Here is a 17,063-nt window from a genome sequence, read left to right on the forward strand (position 1 = left end):
AGTTTTGCAGCTTATCTCGCGCAGATCGTCCCGATGATGAGGCAAGCGATATGGATTGTGATGTAGCAAATTGATTAGAACAAAAGCCAAACGAAACGAAAGCGCTGCCAACTAGTGAACAGTGATGGAACAGTTTTCGTGTCTTGTGCCTGCTACGTCCCAGTGTAAAGTGGCTGCCACTACGAAAAATCTCATTCGCTAAAATGACCCTTTTTTGTGTAACGAACCCCGCTCCCCTCCGAGCAGAATCCGTTTTGACAGTTTGTGACATGTGAAGTCGTTGCTTTGGTTTATTTTTATCAATGGTGTTTTAACATTCGCTTCGTGTTTCCCCTTTTTTTTAGTTTTGCAGAAAATTTTGAAGTCACGAAGGTCAGTCTGTGCTGGTTGATGGTGATTTAAAGCGTGTTAGTGAGAGGATAAAGTTCAAGCTTAGTTTACGTCGTGCGAGTGTTGTGAGTGATAAAGCACGCCTTTTAGGACGAACTTATGAGAGGAGTTTTTTTTTAAATTGACTAACTGTAAGGATTAGTTGAAAAGAGCTTTTTGTTGAATGCCAATAAGTTTATCAGTAAGGTCCCGAAAGTCGCGATATGATTTTGAAAAGATTTGAAAAATCGAAGCAACCGTTGCTGCTGGTTTTGGGAATTATCGCATTGCTGCAACCTGCATATGGAGAAAGTAAGTAGTAAAATAGAGTAAATAGAGTAGTAAGAGTAGTATTAGGGGGCAAAAATTACACATTAATTTAATAATGTGAAGTTTCGCGAACCTTGCTGCTCTGTGATATTGGTCTAGTAAATTTGAAACAATATCTGAAATATTACATTGCCGTTCTTAGAGAATTTTAATTTGAGTTGGAATTGCTATTGAGGTGGATTATTGATATTAATGTCTAAGAGCCTGTGATACGCCTTGGCATAAGACGAAAGTCGCATGCCTGATGCCTGAATGCCTAACGATGTCTGAGACTTGGCTAATGCAGAATATCCTCCTGTTTAGTACGGGGAACATGACCAGTTGTTATATATTGGAATTTTATACCAACCAGCAATGTTTTGCTATACAAATATAAGTTTTAAGACTATTTAAAATTTTAACATCAATCACATTCAACAAATTGGAGCAAAATATTGCAGAAAAAATAGAAAACTTACTACAGTTATTCTCACAATGGGAATCGGACTTTTTAAAGAGTAAGAAAGATGCTATTTGCGAGTTTATGGGTTACATTTTACGAGGGTTTCGAGCGGATCTGCAGAGGTGAGCAGCGGACCTCAAACAGGGTCCTGAACCCAAACTTATGTACAGGTTTAGATGTAGGTTTGCTTGTTGGTTGAATAATCTTTGCGGAGACTATATAAAATTTCCTTTTCTTTTATGTGGGGCAAATTGTACATTCGGCAATGACATAACGACATGTCCGGTTCAAGTACGAATTTCGTAAAAAAAAACAAACATCCCTTTAGCAGAGCCCTGACGTAAAATGACATAATCAAGAAAGTAAAGTTCACAAAAAGCCAATAGGCATGGCAGATCTTCGAGAACTCCGGTTCTGGCTTACAGAGCAAATCAAGAAGAAGATATTCTATTGCTCTGATAAGTTTCGGATAAAAGGCACTTAAAGCAGGTGTTTTATCCAAGGTTCAGAGAAACATGCTCAGAGAGATATTTTGCTCTAGTATCTAAGAGAACACCTTCAGCATTTAATCATGTAGTTTTGAGCGCATTCACCTATAAAATTACCTATTTTGCATCGTATTAACCTCACCAGATTCTAGTAGATTGATCATGTCAGGAGAATGTCACCGAACTACTTATCCAGCAAAGATGTTGTAGAAAAGAGCACGCATCTGTCAAATGAATTCTTGGGAAATACTGTGAAATAAATTAAATTAAACAATTTTATCCACACTCAAGGAAACTTAATGAAACATATGTCTTTTTTGAAACAGTTTTATAATTCAATTCAAATTAACGCATTTCTTACACTTTATTCCTGCACCGAGAACACCGAGGTGAATGTACGGTGTTTAATTATCTTCCCATTCTCCCAAGATATAATAACTGCACCAGCGCGATGCATCGCCACAGACTGTGTGTGCATTAGTTCCGTTATCGCAGCCTCCGCAAACAGTGCACTTGGTGTGTTCGAACGCACAAAGCACTAGTTTTGCTTAGTGGCGTTATCTTTCACTGTTGCCAAGATCCGTAACTTGTGGTGCGCGTGTTTGCATAACAGCAATAAATGGATTCCGCCTAAGAACGTAATGATCAGCCGGTGCAAACCCAGGGTGGGACTTCTGGCGTTCTAGCGTGGCGTAACGCCGGAAAAGACTCAGGCTGCTACGTTCCGGTGCGGTATTTACGCTAACTGGCAATTTAAAAATTCTTGCGTTGAGATAAAGTACTGAAAATACAATTTGTTTATAAGCAAAGCATTATTGCTGATCACAATAGCTTGCGTATCTAATTGCGTTTCCCAACTGAGGAACCGCAAAACCAGCCTGCCTGGTGGCCGTTCGCGTACGTGATTAATGTACGTACATGGGCACCAGGTGTACCGAGCCTGTCGCACGCTTTGACAAAACGCTTCCGAATCACTGAGTGAGTACATTCCGCAATCCGTCCGAGGGAGACCAAACCCTCCCCCCCGTTGGTATAATGGTGGACAAATTGAAATCGTTTCATATCGTTACGTTTATTGACTTAGAAATCGGTAATTGAAAAACACAGCAGCACATTATTTATGAGCAGGATTTAATTATTCATTGCAGCATCACCAGCTCGGCAAACCCGGCATCCCCGGTACTTTCCGGGTGTTTTTTTGGGGTAGTGAGGTGGTGGTTGTGAGGTGGGGGTGGTCTTGCACTTTCCCGACCCAAAAGGGAGGATGGAACAGGAAGTTCAGAAAACACTTCCTTCGGTTCCGTTTCGAACGTTGCGCACATACACACACACACACAGTCACACCCAGAGCGGGCTCTGGAAGAAGCAGCCTGCCAGCGCAACCCGACTCAGTGCGAAAGGTGCTGCTTAAAAGGTTAAATTTTATTAACTATAAAACATAACGTTCCTCACACTGCGCGCGCGTGTGTTGCAGAAGCCAACCATTTGCATACCGCGGGCGCGTGTGTTGGTGGGAGGAGGGGGGTGGTGGTGGTGGTGATACAATTTTCCTTCCCAGCAGCTGGTAGAATTTAATTTTTGGTACGGATGTATGTGGCATGTTTTCGATGTAAAGCATAAGGATCGGTGCGCCAGCGGCAACACACACACGCGGTCGTACGCGCTTGCAATCGCACTGCACATAACTTTGATTGTCGTTGCCACGCTGCGTGGAAACTGCGACAGTTTTCCGGCGCGCGACATTACCCACCCACCTACATCCGTTGCAATTTTTTTCTTGCTGACCCCGGGAGCAGCCCCGGGAAGTGAGTGACGAATGATGCTGGAATTAGGCTATGTCGGTGGCCTATGCAAAACCCCTTCTTATCCCGCAGTCGATCTATACGCAAAAAGGGTAAAAATCGCTCGATTGTAACCCCGCACCCGTTGGCCCAGCATCGAGTGGGGGTTTATGAATAATTGATTAAATTTAAAAAATAATACACATTTATCACAACGCCGCAGACAAATGGAGCGGTGGAAGAGGGTAGCAAAGGTGTTGTGACCGGTTGTTTGTGATTTTTATGCTTTGTTTTATTAATGATTGCCGAACCCTTGTCCGACCGGTCTGGTCGTGGCCGTACAACGCAACATTTCCCCGGCACATCCCGTTGGGTGCAATTAATTTCTACTGATTGCTGTTTTTGATATGAATGTTGAGTGGATTATTTTTCTTCTCCGTGTTACTTCTTTTTTTTTGTTGCCGCTAGCTTTTGTGTGTCAATTCAGTTTATCAACGCGTGTACGCGGGATGCGTGTTTTGGGAGCGAAGTGAATGGAACAGCACTGTTTTGTATTGTATTTTCTATCTGCTTGAAAGGTAATTAAACTACCCATTATGCTATGTGTTGTGGGTGTTTAAACGCATTCAATAACATGCTGATTGTACAATTAATATTATGATAATTTGTTGGAAACTTTACGTGGGATACAGCATATTTTGATTAGTAAACTTGATAACAAGGTGATACAGAGTGATAAAACTAGTGTTGTGCTTAATTAATCTTTTGCGAAGAGTCATTCAAATCTTGAGTCGATTCTCAAAAGATTCATGAATTCTCTGAAGTTATGAATCCTCAAGATTCATGAATCTTTAGAGATTTATGAATCCTCATTGATTCGTGATTAATATTTAATGTTCATTAATTAATTCGTCCATCGAAAACGGTTTAACGAGGATCATAGTTTGACCTTAGAATAAACGCAAAGAACTTTAAAATTAGGACATAGACATCAAAAGAAGTATGTAGTAGGCCTGCAATAAAGATAACCTGAGCTCTGTTGCGCCTGACAATGAATCCTCCTAGATTCATAAATCTCCACCGAAACATTATTTCTGGCGTGTTTTTAAAATGATTTTTGCGTCTAAAATAAGTAGTTTTATACAGATGAAGTTAATATTGGCACTCCTAGCATACTTAAAGCTAGATTGCTTACACCCTAACGGGAAGAATTTTAATCTAGTGACCGTAACCTTACGCTGCCCTTAGAGTAATCTCAAGATGTTAGTGTTTATTTTAGAAACTTTAAATATTTGGATAGTTTAACGAATGAACAAAATTGTGTACAAAATCATTAAATCCAATCAAATACCCAGTTGTGTTAATATCGCAACCAATTTCAAGCTATATTTTTTCCAATTGTTGAATTTAATTAAGCTGAACTGGATTGTTGAATTTAATTAAACTGAACAACTGGAAAAATATAACTTTGAAATTGGTTGTATTCATATCACTGGGCTTTTGAGTCCTACATATTTATTTTTTTTTATTATAAAGATAATTACAGAGATAATGAATCTCTGAGGATTTTCGGATGTAAATTCAGATTCATTCATTCAGTTCAAAGATTCATTCGGATTCATGAATCAGAATCTGAATTACCCAACACTATATAAAACCCTGTCAATATCCTTGGTGTTTTTAAAAAGACTTTCAACATTTTCTACTTCAACCGGTAAAGATCTTATTTATATATTTTGGTCGAGTTGAACTAGTATATCTGTAAGATCTTGAATCCTACTCTCTCACTGTGTATCGTGCAACAGGAAGCTGATTTAGTTCTAGGAAAGACTTTCTCCATAGATACATAGACATAGAAAGCTGTTTATTCACGCATTGGCTAAGTTTTCAATATGTCAGTCCAGAAAGCTGGGAATAAAATCGATTGCCGCTTGTTGTCCAGAAAATACCAAATATTCAACAGATCCATCTCGGTGTAGTCGAGTTCAACTTGAACAGAATTTTTGCCAGTAGAACTAGAAACCCTGTTATTGATTGTGCTGCTTCATGCAGGGTTTCCCATTAGGCAAGGGAGAAAGTTGCAGGCAATTTTGGACTCTTTTCAAGCTGAAGTGAAATATGGACATGTAGATAAAGAATAGTTCCAACATTCTAATTCTTGTTTCTAAATTTACTTTATTACACATCGGAATTGGGATACTAGCCAGATATACGAAATTCAGGTTCCGACGGATTACACGAATAATACGCACATCTTCATTTTGTGCTAACTTTTAGTGTATAGTGTTGTAGGATGGGCAGTGCTTTTTATAAGTGTATAAATTATTTTGACTTTACTGTTTATTTTTACAAACAAAACAAATGTAATTTGCTTTGAAATTGAGCACTCTATGTTTTATACAATTGGTCCATTTATATATGAACTGTGCAGTGAATATCTCAATTTTGCTTTGGAACTATTCCAAGCAGCTCCTGGATAAGCTGCGTTGCGTTGCATCTACCAACTATCACATCTACCTGTAAGCATTTTACCTATTTTTAAGAGTAGAATCCAAAAATGATTCCAAACATGATGTAACTTGAGCTCGAAACCCCAGTGTTTTTGGAATTTAATATTAATCATTAAACGTTTTTTTAAATGTTATGATTATTTGAACTTTTAAACTTTGTTTATCTGATTGCATATGATTTTATTTTTATTATCGGTAGAAAGACCAGGCCGTATATCTCTAATTGCGTATGATAAAATTGAAGAAAATTATCTGACAGTTTTAATAGTACCAATTTTGTCACCACTTAATTCAAACGCATTTTAAAGTTCTTCAACACTACGTAATTTCACACTCGCTCGAGTTGAATGTTTTTCATTTGAATGCAACAACTGCAGAAAATACATTATTAAACGTTCATCTGACACTGTGGCATTTTTTCCAAGACAGCAACAGATCGTCCAAGGGAAAAAACGATCCTCTGTGCAACTACTTGCTGGTAACCGATTTCGGATCAATATTCGTTTATCATGTTCGGGGTTGCTACGTTTTTTCTGCATCCTCACTAATTTGGGTTGAGATTAAATCTGTTTTACCCCCGCGGACGTTCGTACTGTACGTGTGGATGATATCCGGTGTAGCATTTCTGCTCGTTCTTTATTTTTTTGTTGCCGTTTTGTTCGTCGTTTAAATTGCAACGATTGATTTTTTTTAATTTAATTCATTAATAACTTTCACCACCGAGTGTTGGCATGCGGGAGAGAGGTTTGCAGCGATGCACGATAATGGAACCTTTTTAATCTGAAATTTATCACTCGCCTATTTTTGTCAAGGAATAAGGCGTTTTTGTGATGTGTCGGGAATCGGTAGCTATTATTATTATCGTTTATTTCAGAAGTTTCTTTGTAAAAGAAGTAGAAGTAAAAATAAATGTGCTTATATTAAAAATAATTTCATCATGCTAATGTATTTTTGAAGGAGCAAAAAACATTCAACAAATTAACAATAACAAATTCGCATATCTGGAAAGGTTATAATCAAAATAATATGTGTTATTCCACAAATCAAACATAAAGATATATGTTTAAATTAGCCATTTTCGCCATTGAACGCTGTTTAATTGCCAGACATAACTATCATGTTAGCGGAATCAATGTGAAGATAATGAAGTCCGAGATAAAATCATATCGTTAAAAAGTAAACAGCACTGCTGTAACCTGAATAAAGACCATCCTCGTCGTTGCGTCCGCGGCCACAGCACGACTCATCTCCCCGCCCGTACATTGTTGGTTTAATATCAGCTTTCCACTTGCGCTGAAGGAAATGGAAATCGGCTGGCATACGTGCATCGATTGCATAATCTCATTGCCACCACTGCCACAGCAGGCACTGGGCATCTATTATTTACCTTCGATTTCATTATCAACAGGCTAGCAGGCCGGCGCGAAGACGGAAGAAATCGAAAGATCGAAGCCATTTCCATTATAATTACTATCGATCCGATGCGATGTGTGAAAATACCGAAAACCGGAAACCATTTCACCTTCGTCCCCGTCCGGCGTGTACGGTTCCGCAACGTACCACGGGTGTGTCATGGGGCGCTGCAAATCAAGAATGCCCCGCACCGGCACCATATCGCATGTACCAAGAATTCCCAGCATTTCGTTTGCTGGGAAAAACAAAACTGTAATACCTCCTACCGGGAAACTCATTTTTCTAGCAGATACATACCACTCGGCCACCTTTTCGTGCTTTCGGGCTTGCGCTGCATTTACGGTCGGAGGTTTGCAGCAAACTAGGGATGCAGCGACCGAAATTGCAATCTACGAATGCCAGTGCCAAACATCGTGCAATGCCACATAAATGGGTAAAGGTGAGAAAATTGATTCACGGCTCACCATTACGGGGAAACCGGGCAGGACAGGGCGACACATTCGGTCTTCGTCACATTCGGTCGGTGGGAACTAACGAACGAACTTTGTCGTAATTGGATTCGAACATTTTATTACCCTTTCCGAAGCGCTATTTCAGCAGCATGGGAAATGATTGTTCGCACAGCACTCGTGACGGTTTGCTCTGTTTGTGTTTCCCAACTAGCTGTAGTTGATACATGAAATTCGAGCACAAAGGTCGTAAGAATGGCCCTTTTTAGTGGCGACTGGAATGAGCTGGTTTTTATGCTGATAGAAGTTCTATGGTGCTATCAATGATTTGCGAACGAGCAATAAATGCAGCTCGGTTCGGTCTGAATAGTGGAAACTATTACATGGTTAAATGTGTGGTTTAAACGTATTTATGGTTTAATTATAACTTCAGATCGGTGTAAAAAGTAGAAATGAGAAAATAGTCGAATAAACGATGAACACTAGTCATTTATATTTTTTATTTCAATGCTACTATACGTTTGAAATTGTCAAATAAACCATTTTATCGTTGTTTGAGCGACTCAGTTGTGAATTTGTTTGACCATCACCATTATTAGTCTGTATAAAATTGTAAAGAAGTCGTATACATTTCTGTATTAGGCTTTCAGTTTTCCAAATCCGACGGAAATTTGGTCAAAACTTTATTAAAGTATTGTTAAAACTGCCGCGGATTCGAGATAATCGTGATAGAGACGCAACGCAAAATGATTGCATACGTTTAGGCTTTACAAACTTATAATGTGGCGGCCTAAAGATGTTTGGGTTGCAGATATTTTCGTTATTAATGCACTTTGAAGTGTTTTAATTTATTTTACCAGTTTTTAAGAATGTTTAGATAATTAGGAATAAATAAAGTTAATTTCGGACAATTATTATTGTTTAGAAATAGCATTTAATACGAACTATTAATAAGGCAGAAGATTATTAGGAGCATTTGAGGATACTCTCTCTCTTCTTGGTGTAATAACCTACTAGATCATGGTCATGTCTGCTATTTCTGGCTTACTAGATTTATTTTACCACGTAGTCGGATAATCAGTTTTTGCCACGGGGGATTGGTCCGGATGGGATTTTAGTCCGGTCCATTCGTGTAAAGACCGAAGCCGCTATCATCATGCCACCGGGTCATCCTTTTTACCGGGCCAGCATTTAATGAATAGTAGAGTGTAAATTGTCAACAATAGGTTATTTGTTACTATGAAAATCTTCATTTCCTTGCAAATCTTTCTTCATGACTATATTCCATAATTATAATAATTATGATTTAATATAATTACCACATTTGTTTTAATTGAAATAATATTTTAAATACGTAACGCTTAAGGTGTCCCTTTTGAATTCCCTTTTGTTAATTTAATAACAATTTGGCATTATTTTCCTTTGCAGCTATTGCGATCGAGCAGATCCTTTCGCTATGCTGCCAGCAGGGTGAGGAGTGGGGTTTGCAGAGCCGGACATGCTCCAGCTACAACGAATCCCTGGAGCTGGTACCAGCTGGGCTGCATGGATTGTGCCTATCGACGATCGAAATATGCTGCTCGAAGCAGCACAAAATTTACCAATGTACGGCCGGTCACATAGCTGCCCGGCAGGGCCGCAGCTGTTCCCCGAAAGGTGACCAGTCGGGGTCGGAATTTTACACGGTAAGCATCGACATGTTACGTACCGAAAGAATAAAAAAATTCGAAACCTCCGTGCGAAGATAAGCTCACCGTAATCCAATTTCACACTCCTTTCCTGTATCAACAAAACAACACACATCTTTCTCGCACGCTGCAGGATTGTTGCGAGGCGTGCAAAATAGGGTTGGTGGTTGGGTCGAGTGCCAACAAGTGCTCGGTGGAACCGTTCACCTTCGGCAGTCCCTGGGACGAAATCTATGACGACTGCTGCAACGACATCAAGAAAAAAGTTGGACAAGATGAGCGTAAGTTGGTTGCCTTGCACCTGCTTCTCCGGTAGCCCGGAAAGACATGCACCGTACACGTTGTGTGTTCTGGAAGCTTTTTTCTGCCTCAAGGGTTGTTTAAATTTTATACGGCACATTTGAATGTAGAACACATTTGAAGCACGTTGTTTTGGGCTTTCGTTTTCGGTTTTGTTTTGTTTGCACCGTAGCGCGTTTGTGTGAGCAATTCCCAACAATCTGCTCGCAGGTGTGCGAAAACGTCGAGGATGGTTCGTATGTGTGCAAGTGCCATCCCGGTTTCGAGCTGATGGACGACAACAAAACCTGTGCGCCTGTTTCGGACGAGGATAATGAAACACTCGAGCGGAGAAGGTAAGTGTGGTTAAAGTATGAGGCAAAATTAAGATTATATGCAATGATGGCTAAATGCAGCGTGTAATACTAAGCTACTTATTAAGTCTTCACAAACCATGACTCGTTTTCATGAGAGTATCCATTACCTTTGCGGTTAAATAAGCTCTTTTATTTACTGTGAGCTGCAACTGTGTTTTCTGTTTCCCAGAGATTCACTTTGCGACGCCTAAATGTATGTATGCATTTAAATAAAAAAAAATTAGTTGAAGTAAAACTTGTGCTTACTTACCTAGTACTTAGTAACTTTCCTAATACTTAATTACTTACTTAATATCATCTTCGTTAAACCGAACTAAACAAAGGTTGAAAATATGATCGCTTAATTAATTACAGACTGGAAAAGCCTTTGAATTTTATAATTTTTCTGTTAATCTAAATTTATCAAGCACTTTATTAATATTTTTTTTTTATTATGCACTCGCAATTTAATTCACCCCTTTTTTGTTCTACTGCATAAAAATGGCTTTTCACTGCTTTCAGCTGTACCAACGGATTCAATTATAACAAGCACACGGACGAGTGTGAAGATGTCAACGAGTGTGAGACGGGCGAGGCCAGATGTAACTCGATGAACCAAGTTTGTCGTAATACGCGCGGAAGTTTTGTATGCGTTGATATCATCCATCCGGACATTGCCTGTGACGCAGGGTACGAACTGAAGGATGGCAAATGTGAAGGTAAGTTTTCCATTTTCAGCATCCGGTAATCGGTAAGATAGCGCTTATCACTTGCAAGCTGAAAGAAGGAGAATGGAAGGTAAAACTACTCACAAAAACTTCACGCATGCACAGCTTTACGCGAGAGAGTTTGATCCAATGTCTGAATTAGTTTCTGGTGTCATAGTGACACATAGGGGAGCTTTTCGCTGGAGGAATCGTGTCCCGTTGAGTATGTAGCTCACAACGCTTCCGTCACATGGTTAGGGTTGTTTGCCGTTCTCGCATCGGTGCTTATCGTCGCTTTCTGTTTAAAATGCTATCCCATTGGACCAACTAGATTGTTCGAGCGTTCGACGAACATTGCTCAAATTTGAATTTATCAATGTAATTTTGGTAGTCTTCGCTGTTCGTTGCGGACAGGGCACGAACATTAACAATACTTACATTCTTCATGGTACTGAAGACAAATACAAAAGTCTACGTGCATTTTCTATTAAACTGTCAAGTTCGCGTGCGTGTTCGCAGGTTTTTCACTATATTCAACACATTGAGCTACGTTTGTAGAACGCGCGAACTATTGAGTTCACTCACTGTGACAGAGCTGCCAGACCTGCTTGATGCTTGTAACTGGGAGCGGGAAAACTGTCTCAAAGGACGTAGTAGCTTCTCCTGTCTTCCGAAGGACGTCCCCGTATGTCAACCGGGCTTTGCATACAGCATTCTTCATTAATTCATTATTCTATCTTTATGCAGTGGCCTACTGGATGGCTTGTTCATTTTTACTTAATCATATCCGCCTTAGCATCGGTATCGTTGTACAGTGGTGGACGACAAAACATTGCAAACTGATGGACATTACCTTTGCTATATTCTTTAATATTAATAAATCAATAATAATAAATAAATTTTTATTTAATTTCCATCATGACGGCATTGCCGTATTTTCATAATAATAAATAAATAATAAAAAATTATTTATTTCTTTCTACAATACAAAAATTTTATTTCTTTCTACAATTGTATTCCTACGTTTAACGGATCTAAAAAGAAAAGATCTAAAATTTTGGAGAAAATCTAAAATTTTATTTACCTTAACATTTAAGTTTATTTATTTATATGTATCGTTCTACCATTCAGGGAAGTGATACTAATGCACATAGTAGGCGTAATAAATTATGGTACATAAATTTTATTAATTAAAGGATTTTGCAAACACATTTAATAATCGCATCATAACTTTAAGCATTAAATTCAATCAAAACAATATTAATTTACACAACGAAAGCGTATCGCCCATCACTGTACACGTGACATACTCACAGTTTACTAACCATAGTAATAGGACGAGATGTACGAGGTGTTCATGAGCAAACAAGCGTCGAAAGCACAACAAAACAATGGATACATTCAATTAACTTTTTTCTTGCGGTTTTGCTGCCATCTTAATGCAACATGTTTCGACTTTGTCTCATCCATTCTCTGCCCCCGATAACGTCAGACATCAACGAGTGCGAGGAGGACGGTGCCTGTGACGAAGGATATCATTGCGTCAACATCGATGGCTCGTACGAGTGTATTGCTGTGGTGAAAAATTATCCAACGTACGTGCCATTTACTTAGCCGATCGAAACGATCCATCGCTTCTCCATGGAGGCTGGGAAGTTTTGGGTGACTCCTTGGGACGGTGAGGCAGCGGTAGTAATGTTTTGCGTTTTACCTTTTCTCTTTCATTCGATGCACCATTTTCGTAACCATTGGATAATAGTCCACCGAGGAAGAAGGTGGAAACGTGTACGCCCGGTTTCCGGAGACATAATGATCAGTGCGTGGGTAAGTCTTCGGATATGAACTTCCGCCGCGGTATATATCGATGTCCCTAACCGGATCACACGCGGATTGGAGCGTCTCGACAGATGAGTTCCTTGTGTAATTCGTTCCTGTCTTTCATGTTTCACACACCCTTCCTTTACTTACTTACTAAGCTCCAATTCCTATTACAGTCTCTCCGTGGAAGTGTTCTGATCCTGCTCTTCTTGGGTTGGATTTTCATCAAAGTTCTTATTCCCTTTTTTCACCTGTGCAGATATTGATGAGTGTGCCGCGGATAAGAATGCCTGCGACAGTAATCAGGTGTGCACGAACGAAATCGGAGGATTCAGGTGTGATTGTAAAATTGGATTCAATCTGGATAGCGTTACGAACGCCTGCGTTGGTAAGAGATTCGGTGTTTGCTTTCATCGTGCTTTCTTCAGGGATTTCTGCTTGCACGAAAGTTGCGATGCGATTATCGGATGTCTGGCTTTAATTAACGGGAAGAAAGACAGTAATATGCGAAATGTTTAAAGTGGTTTTAATCAAAATGGAGTCTGGAGTTGTCGTCGTGTGTGTAAATTATATGAATTTGAGAGTAAATGTACCAGAGATTCGCGAAATAACTGTAGCGTTTCAAGTACTCTAAAGGATGTACAACTGTACCAGGATTCCTCGAAATGAAATTGCACCTCCAACAGTAACTTAGAGCAGTGTTAATTTTACAAATCGAAACGTTCAATCTCACTTGCAATTGACCTAATTAACGCCATTTATCACGCAGACATCAACGAGTGTCAGGTGAACGCCCACGAGTGTTTGGAGACGCAACGGTGTGACAATACGATCGGATCCTACACGTGCATCCGGCTGCAAAGCTGCGGCACCGGCTACACCCTCAACGCCGAAACGGGCAACTGTGACGGTGAGCTTGGGTGCTTTTGGGCTCGTGAGGCCATCAGAATTTGACCGTAAGCTAACATTTACGCTATTACAATTTGCGCTAGATGATGACGAGTGTGCTCTCGGGCGTCACAACTGTCGGCCACCGTTCGAATGCTTCAACACCAAGGGTTCGTTCCGGTGTCGGCAGCTGTCCAGATATCACACCATGACCAGTACGTCCACATCGACCAGCACCACCACGAGTACGACCGAGCGGCCATCTTACCAAGGTGGTTACGGTCAGTATCCAACCTCACGCTACTCCTCCTACCAGCCGCATCTTCCGCCGTGTGGAATAGGATTCGAGCGGAATGCAATGGGTGCATGTGTTGGTGAGTGTGTTGAGAGTGTGAGAACTTCGAATTTACAAAATTCATTCAAAATTATTTTAATTGATCTTGTTTGCATGCTGCGGATGATCTTGTGGTGGTGAATATGTGAATAACAGCAATAAACCCTTAAGTTGCTCCTTTTATTTGACGTTTTTCCTCTCGGCTTGTATTGTAAATCAACAAGCATACTTTAAGCTTTAGTGTTAAGAAATTATTCGACCCTCACATATTTTCTAATCGTCGCTCATTATGGCACTTGATGTAGATATTGATGAGTGTGCACGAGGTGCTAGCTGCCGCCGTCATCAGCAGTGCATCAACACGAATGGATCGTACCGCTGTCGCGACCTGCTGACCTGCCCCGTGGGATACCGCGTGAATGATGACATTACGGAGTGTTTGGGTGAGTGGCAAAGAGTTATGATATCTGGACTCCTCTATGTCTAATATTGTTAACCGATACAGATATCGATGAATGTGCTACCGGTGACGCAACCTGTGGCCCGGAACAGACGTGCAAGAACAAGAAGGGAGGCTATGTGTGCGTCTGTCCGCCGGGTCATATGATCGGACGGAACAAGCGGTGCGAGGACATCGACGAGTGTGCGATGCATGGGTCGAAGGTGTGCCAGCAAAATGCGAACTGCATCAACACGATCGGATCGTACCGGTGTGACTGTAAGGAAGGGTTTAAGAATGGGCCGAACGAGATGATATGCACGGACGTAGACGAGTGCAAGGAGATCCCGGGACTGTGCCATCAGCGGTGCCTCAACTACTGGGGGTCGTATCGGTGCGGATGTCATCCGGGCTATCGGCTAAGCTTGAACAATCGAACCTGCGACGATGTGGATGAGTGCGAGGAGTACAAGGCGGCTAATCTGTGCGTGGGGATATGCGAGAATACACCCGGATCGTACGCTTGCCGTTGCCCGCAAGGATACAAGCTGGGAGCTGATGGACGAAGCTGCATAGGTGCGTAAATTTTAATGATGCTTTTTGACGATACTTTTCCCTTTATTCCTTGAGTGATGCATTTCAGATCAAATTAGTAGAAGAGTTTAAATAAACGTACATACATTCAGGTATTGAGGTATTGATAAGAGCGAACGAAGCGAACCGAGGTAAAAATCCAACCAAGGAAGCACTAGGGCGCTCTTTTAATAAAATTCAAACGTTATGAAAATCGGAGTGCTCAAGATAGACAATTTCTCCATATCTTGTAAAACCTCAAACCTCAGCCTCGTAATAAAGTGTTCCACGACTATAATGCGAACAGTCAGTGCAGGGCCACGAGAACTGACAAAATGTCACACATTTGTCGAAACGGAGCTTTTGTCACTTTTTGTGAGCTTTTGTCAAACTTCATTTTGTAGAAAATCCACGAGAAAAAGTTGACAAAATTTTGACAAAATGCTGACAAAATTTTGCACCGCTTGCTAATTACGGTATTATTTTTATAATATTTTTTATCGGAAAATTATATTTTATTTTACATTTAAAATACATAAGCTTGATTTTTTAATGAACTATAATTCATAATTTATTATTATTCCTCATATCTCTTAACATTTACACAAAATATAAAAATATGAAAATATCATTTATTTTTTTGGTAACAATTGTCGAATGGCTCCTTCGATCATATGGATATTCTTGTCAATTTATTTTCGTCAAAGAGTGCAATTGTGTGCGTGGCAACGGTATAGTGATTTTTCGCAGTTGACAAGCTGATTTTGTCACTTGACAAATTTGTCAGCATTTTGTCAACTCTTGTGGCCCTGCATCTAGTAGTGTAAAGTTTATTTCAAATATATAATAACCCAGGAAGAGCAGTTATCTAAACCTTATGTACTTTATTTTTTATTAAAATGTTCTACATGTTTTATTATCCGGTACAGATATTGACGAATGCCAAACGGGAGATGTGTGCAACGGACGTCACGATATTTGCACGAACATTGGTGGAAGCTACCGTTGCACCACCATCGAGTGTCCCTACGGCTATCGGCACGATTCGGATCGTAGAAAGTGCGTATTTTCGTAAATATTTGTTAAAAGTTCCTGTTCATTGCTTACGGTGTTTTCGTTTCCTGTTCGTTTTAGCCGTTGCCAGCGAAACAACCGGTACTGCAATACCGACGATATGGAATGCATACGCAAACCGCACTCGTACTCGTACAACTTCCTAACGATCGTGTCCAACATTCTGCTGCCACCGGAGGGACGCGGATTGTTTACATTAGCCGGCCCATCGAACTTCCAGATGATCGATTTCGATCTGAAGCTAGTGTCGGTCGACGCGGCTCCGCACGTGAAAGCAGTAGATATTCACTATTTTGGGTAAGTTATAAGTAATGATTGTAAATCGTTTAAAAATGTATTGTTTCGAATGGGATGTAACTCCGTAACACCATTCATTCCCATTGCTACGATCACCATTTTATTCGTATCGCACTAAACAAGCGTATTTTATTCTTTTTCGAACATCGCAACCCCTACTGTCAGGCTCGAGAAACGGACGAACGAAGCACAGCTCAATTTGCGAAAGAGCATCGAAGGACCGCAAGACATTGAGCTGGAGCTGAGCATGAGCGTGTTCCAGAATGGTGAACTGTACGGTACTAATGTGGCCAGACTGTTCCTGATGATATCGGCGTATGAATATTAAACCAGAAACCACCAAACCTGGCAGCGGTTTGATTCTTACATTCTTACCTGAACACTCCTCGATTTGTGTTCTTTTCATTCGCTAAGTGTTTCACATGTAAGGGCAGTTTGTAAATCCTTAAGATTGTGTAGATTACGATTACAAAATAAATGGAGAAAGTTTTAAAACTTAATACACATGGAGCCAGTAAAAAAGGATTCTTCGTTCATGAAGTAAATAAAGTTTAAATAAAAATCCAAAAAATATTGTTCAGCTTTTGTTAGAGTATTTAATAACTAAGACTTAATCGTGTCATCCTTGTCGTCATGTTTTAGCCATGAATTTGGAGTTCTATTTCATTGACTTTGTGTTAACAACTCATGTGTCACTCAGAGACTTATATGAAACGGACTATCAATGGCAGTATTAAACTATACTAATAAACTAAACTAAACAATCTAGCACGGTGATCGCATCGACGGTTCGCTTATTCTTTAATTTAGCAAGCGTCATGTTATAAA

General features: G+C 40.1%; 1 protein-coding gene across 1 annotated transcript; it reads left to right on the top strand.

Moving 5' to 3' along the window:
• Positions 1-350: 350 nt before the first annotated feature.
• Positions 351-16,743, top strand: LOC128310386 (latent-transforming growth factor beta-binding protein 4). The gene is made up of 15 exons (XM_053047011.1): positions 351-681; positions 9,211-9,467; positions 9,604-9,751; positions 9,943-10,105; positions 10,628-10,824; positions 12,305-12,407; positions 12,572-12,636; positions 12,890-13,018; positions 13,400-13,540; positions 13,623-13,892; positions 14,158-14,295; positions 14,358-14,867; positions 15,794-15,923; positions 15,999-16,235; positions 16,401-16,743. The coding sequence occupies exons 1-15, from the start codon at positions 594-596 to the stop codon at positions 16,561-16,563; spliced, it is 2,739 nt and encodes a 912-aa protein (XP_052902971.1). The 5' UTR covers positions 351-593; the 3' UTR covers positions 16,564-16,743.
• Positions 16,744-17,063: the final 320 nt, after the last annotated feature.

The sequence above is a fragment of the Anopheles moucheti genome, chromosome 2 (assembly GCF_943734755.1).
Source record: "Anopheles moucheti chromosome 2, idAnoMoucSN_F20_07, whole genome shotgun sequence".
Classification (NCBI taxonomy): Eukaryota; Metazoa; Arthropoda; class Insecta; order Diptera; family Culicidae; genus Anopheles; species Anopheles moucheti.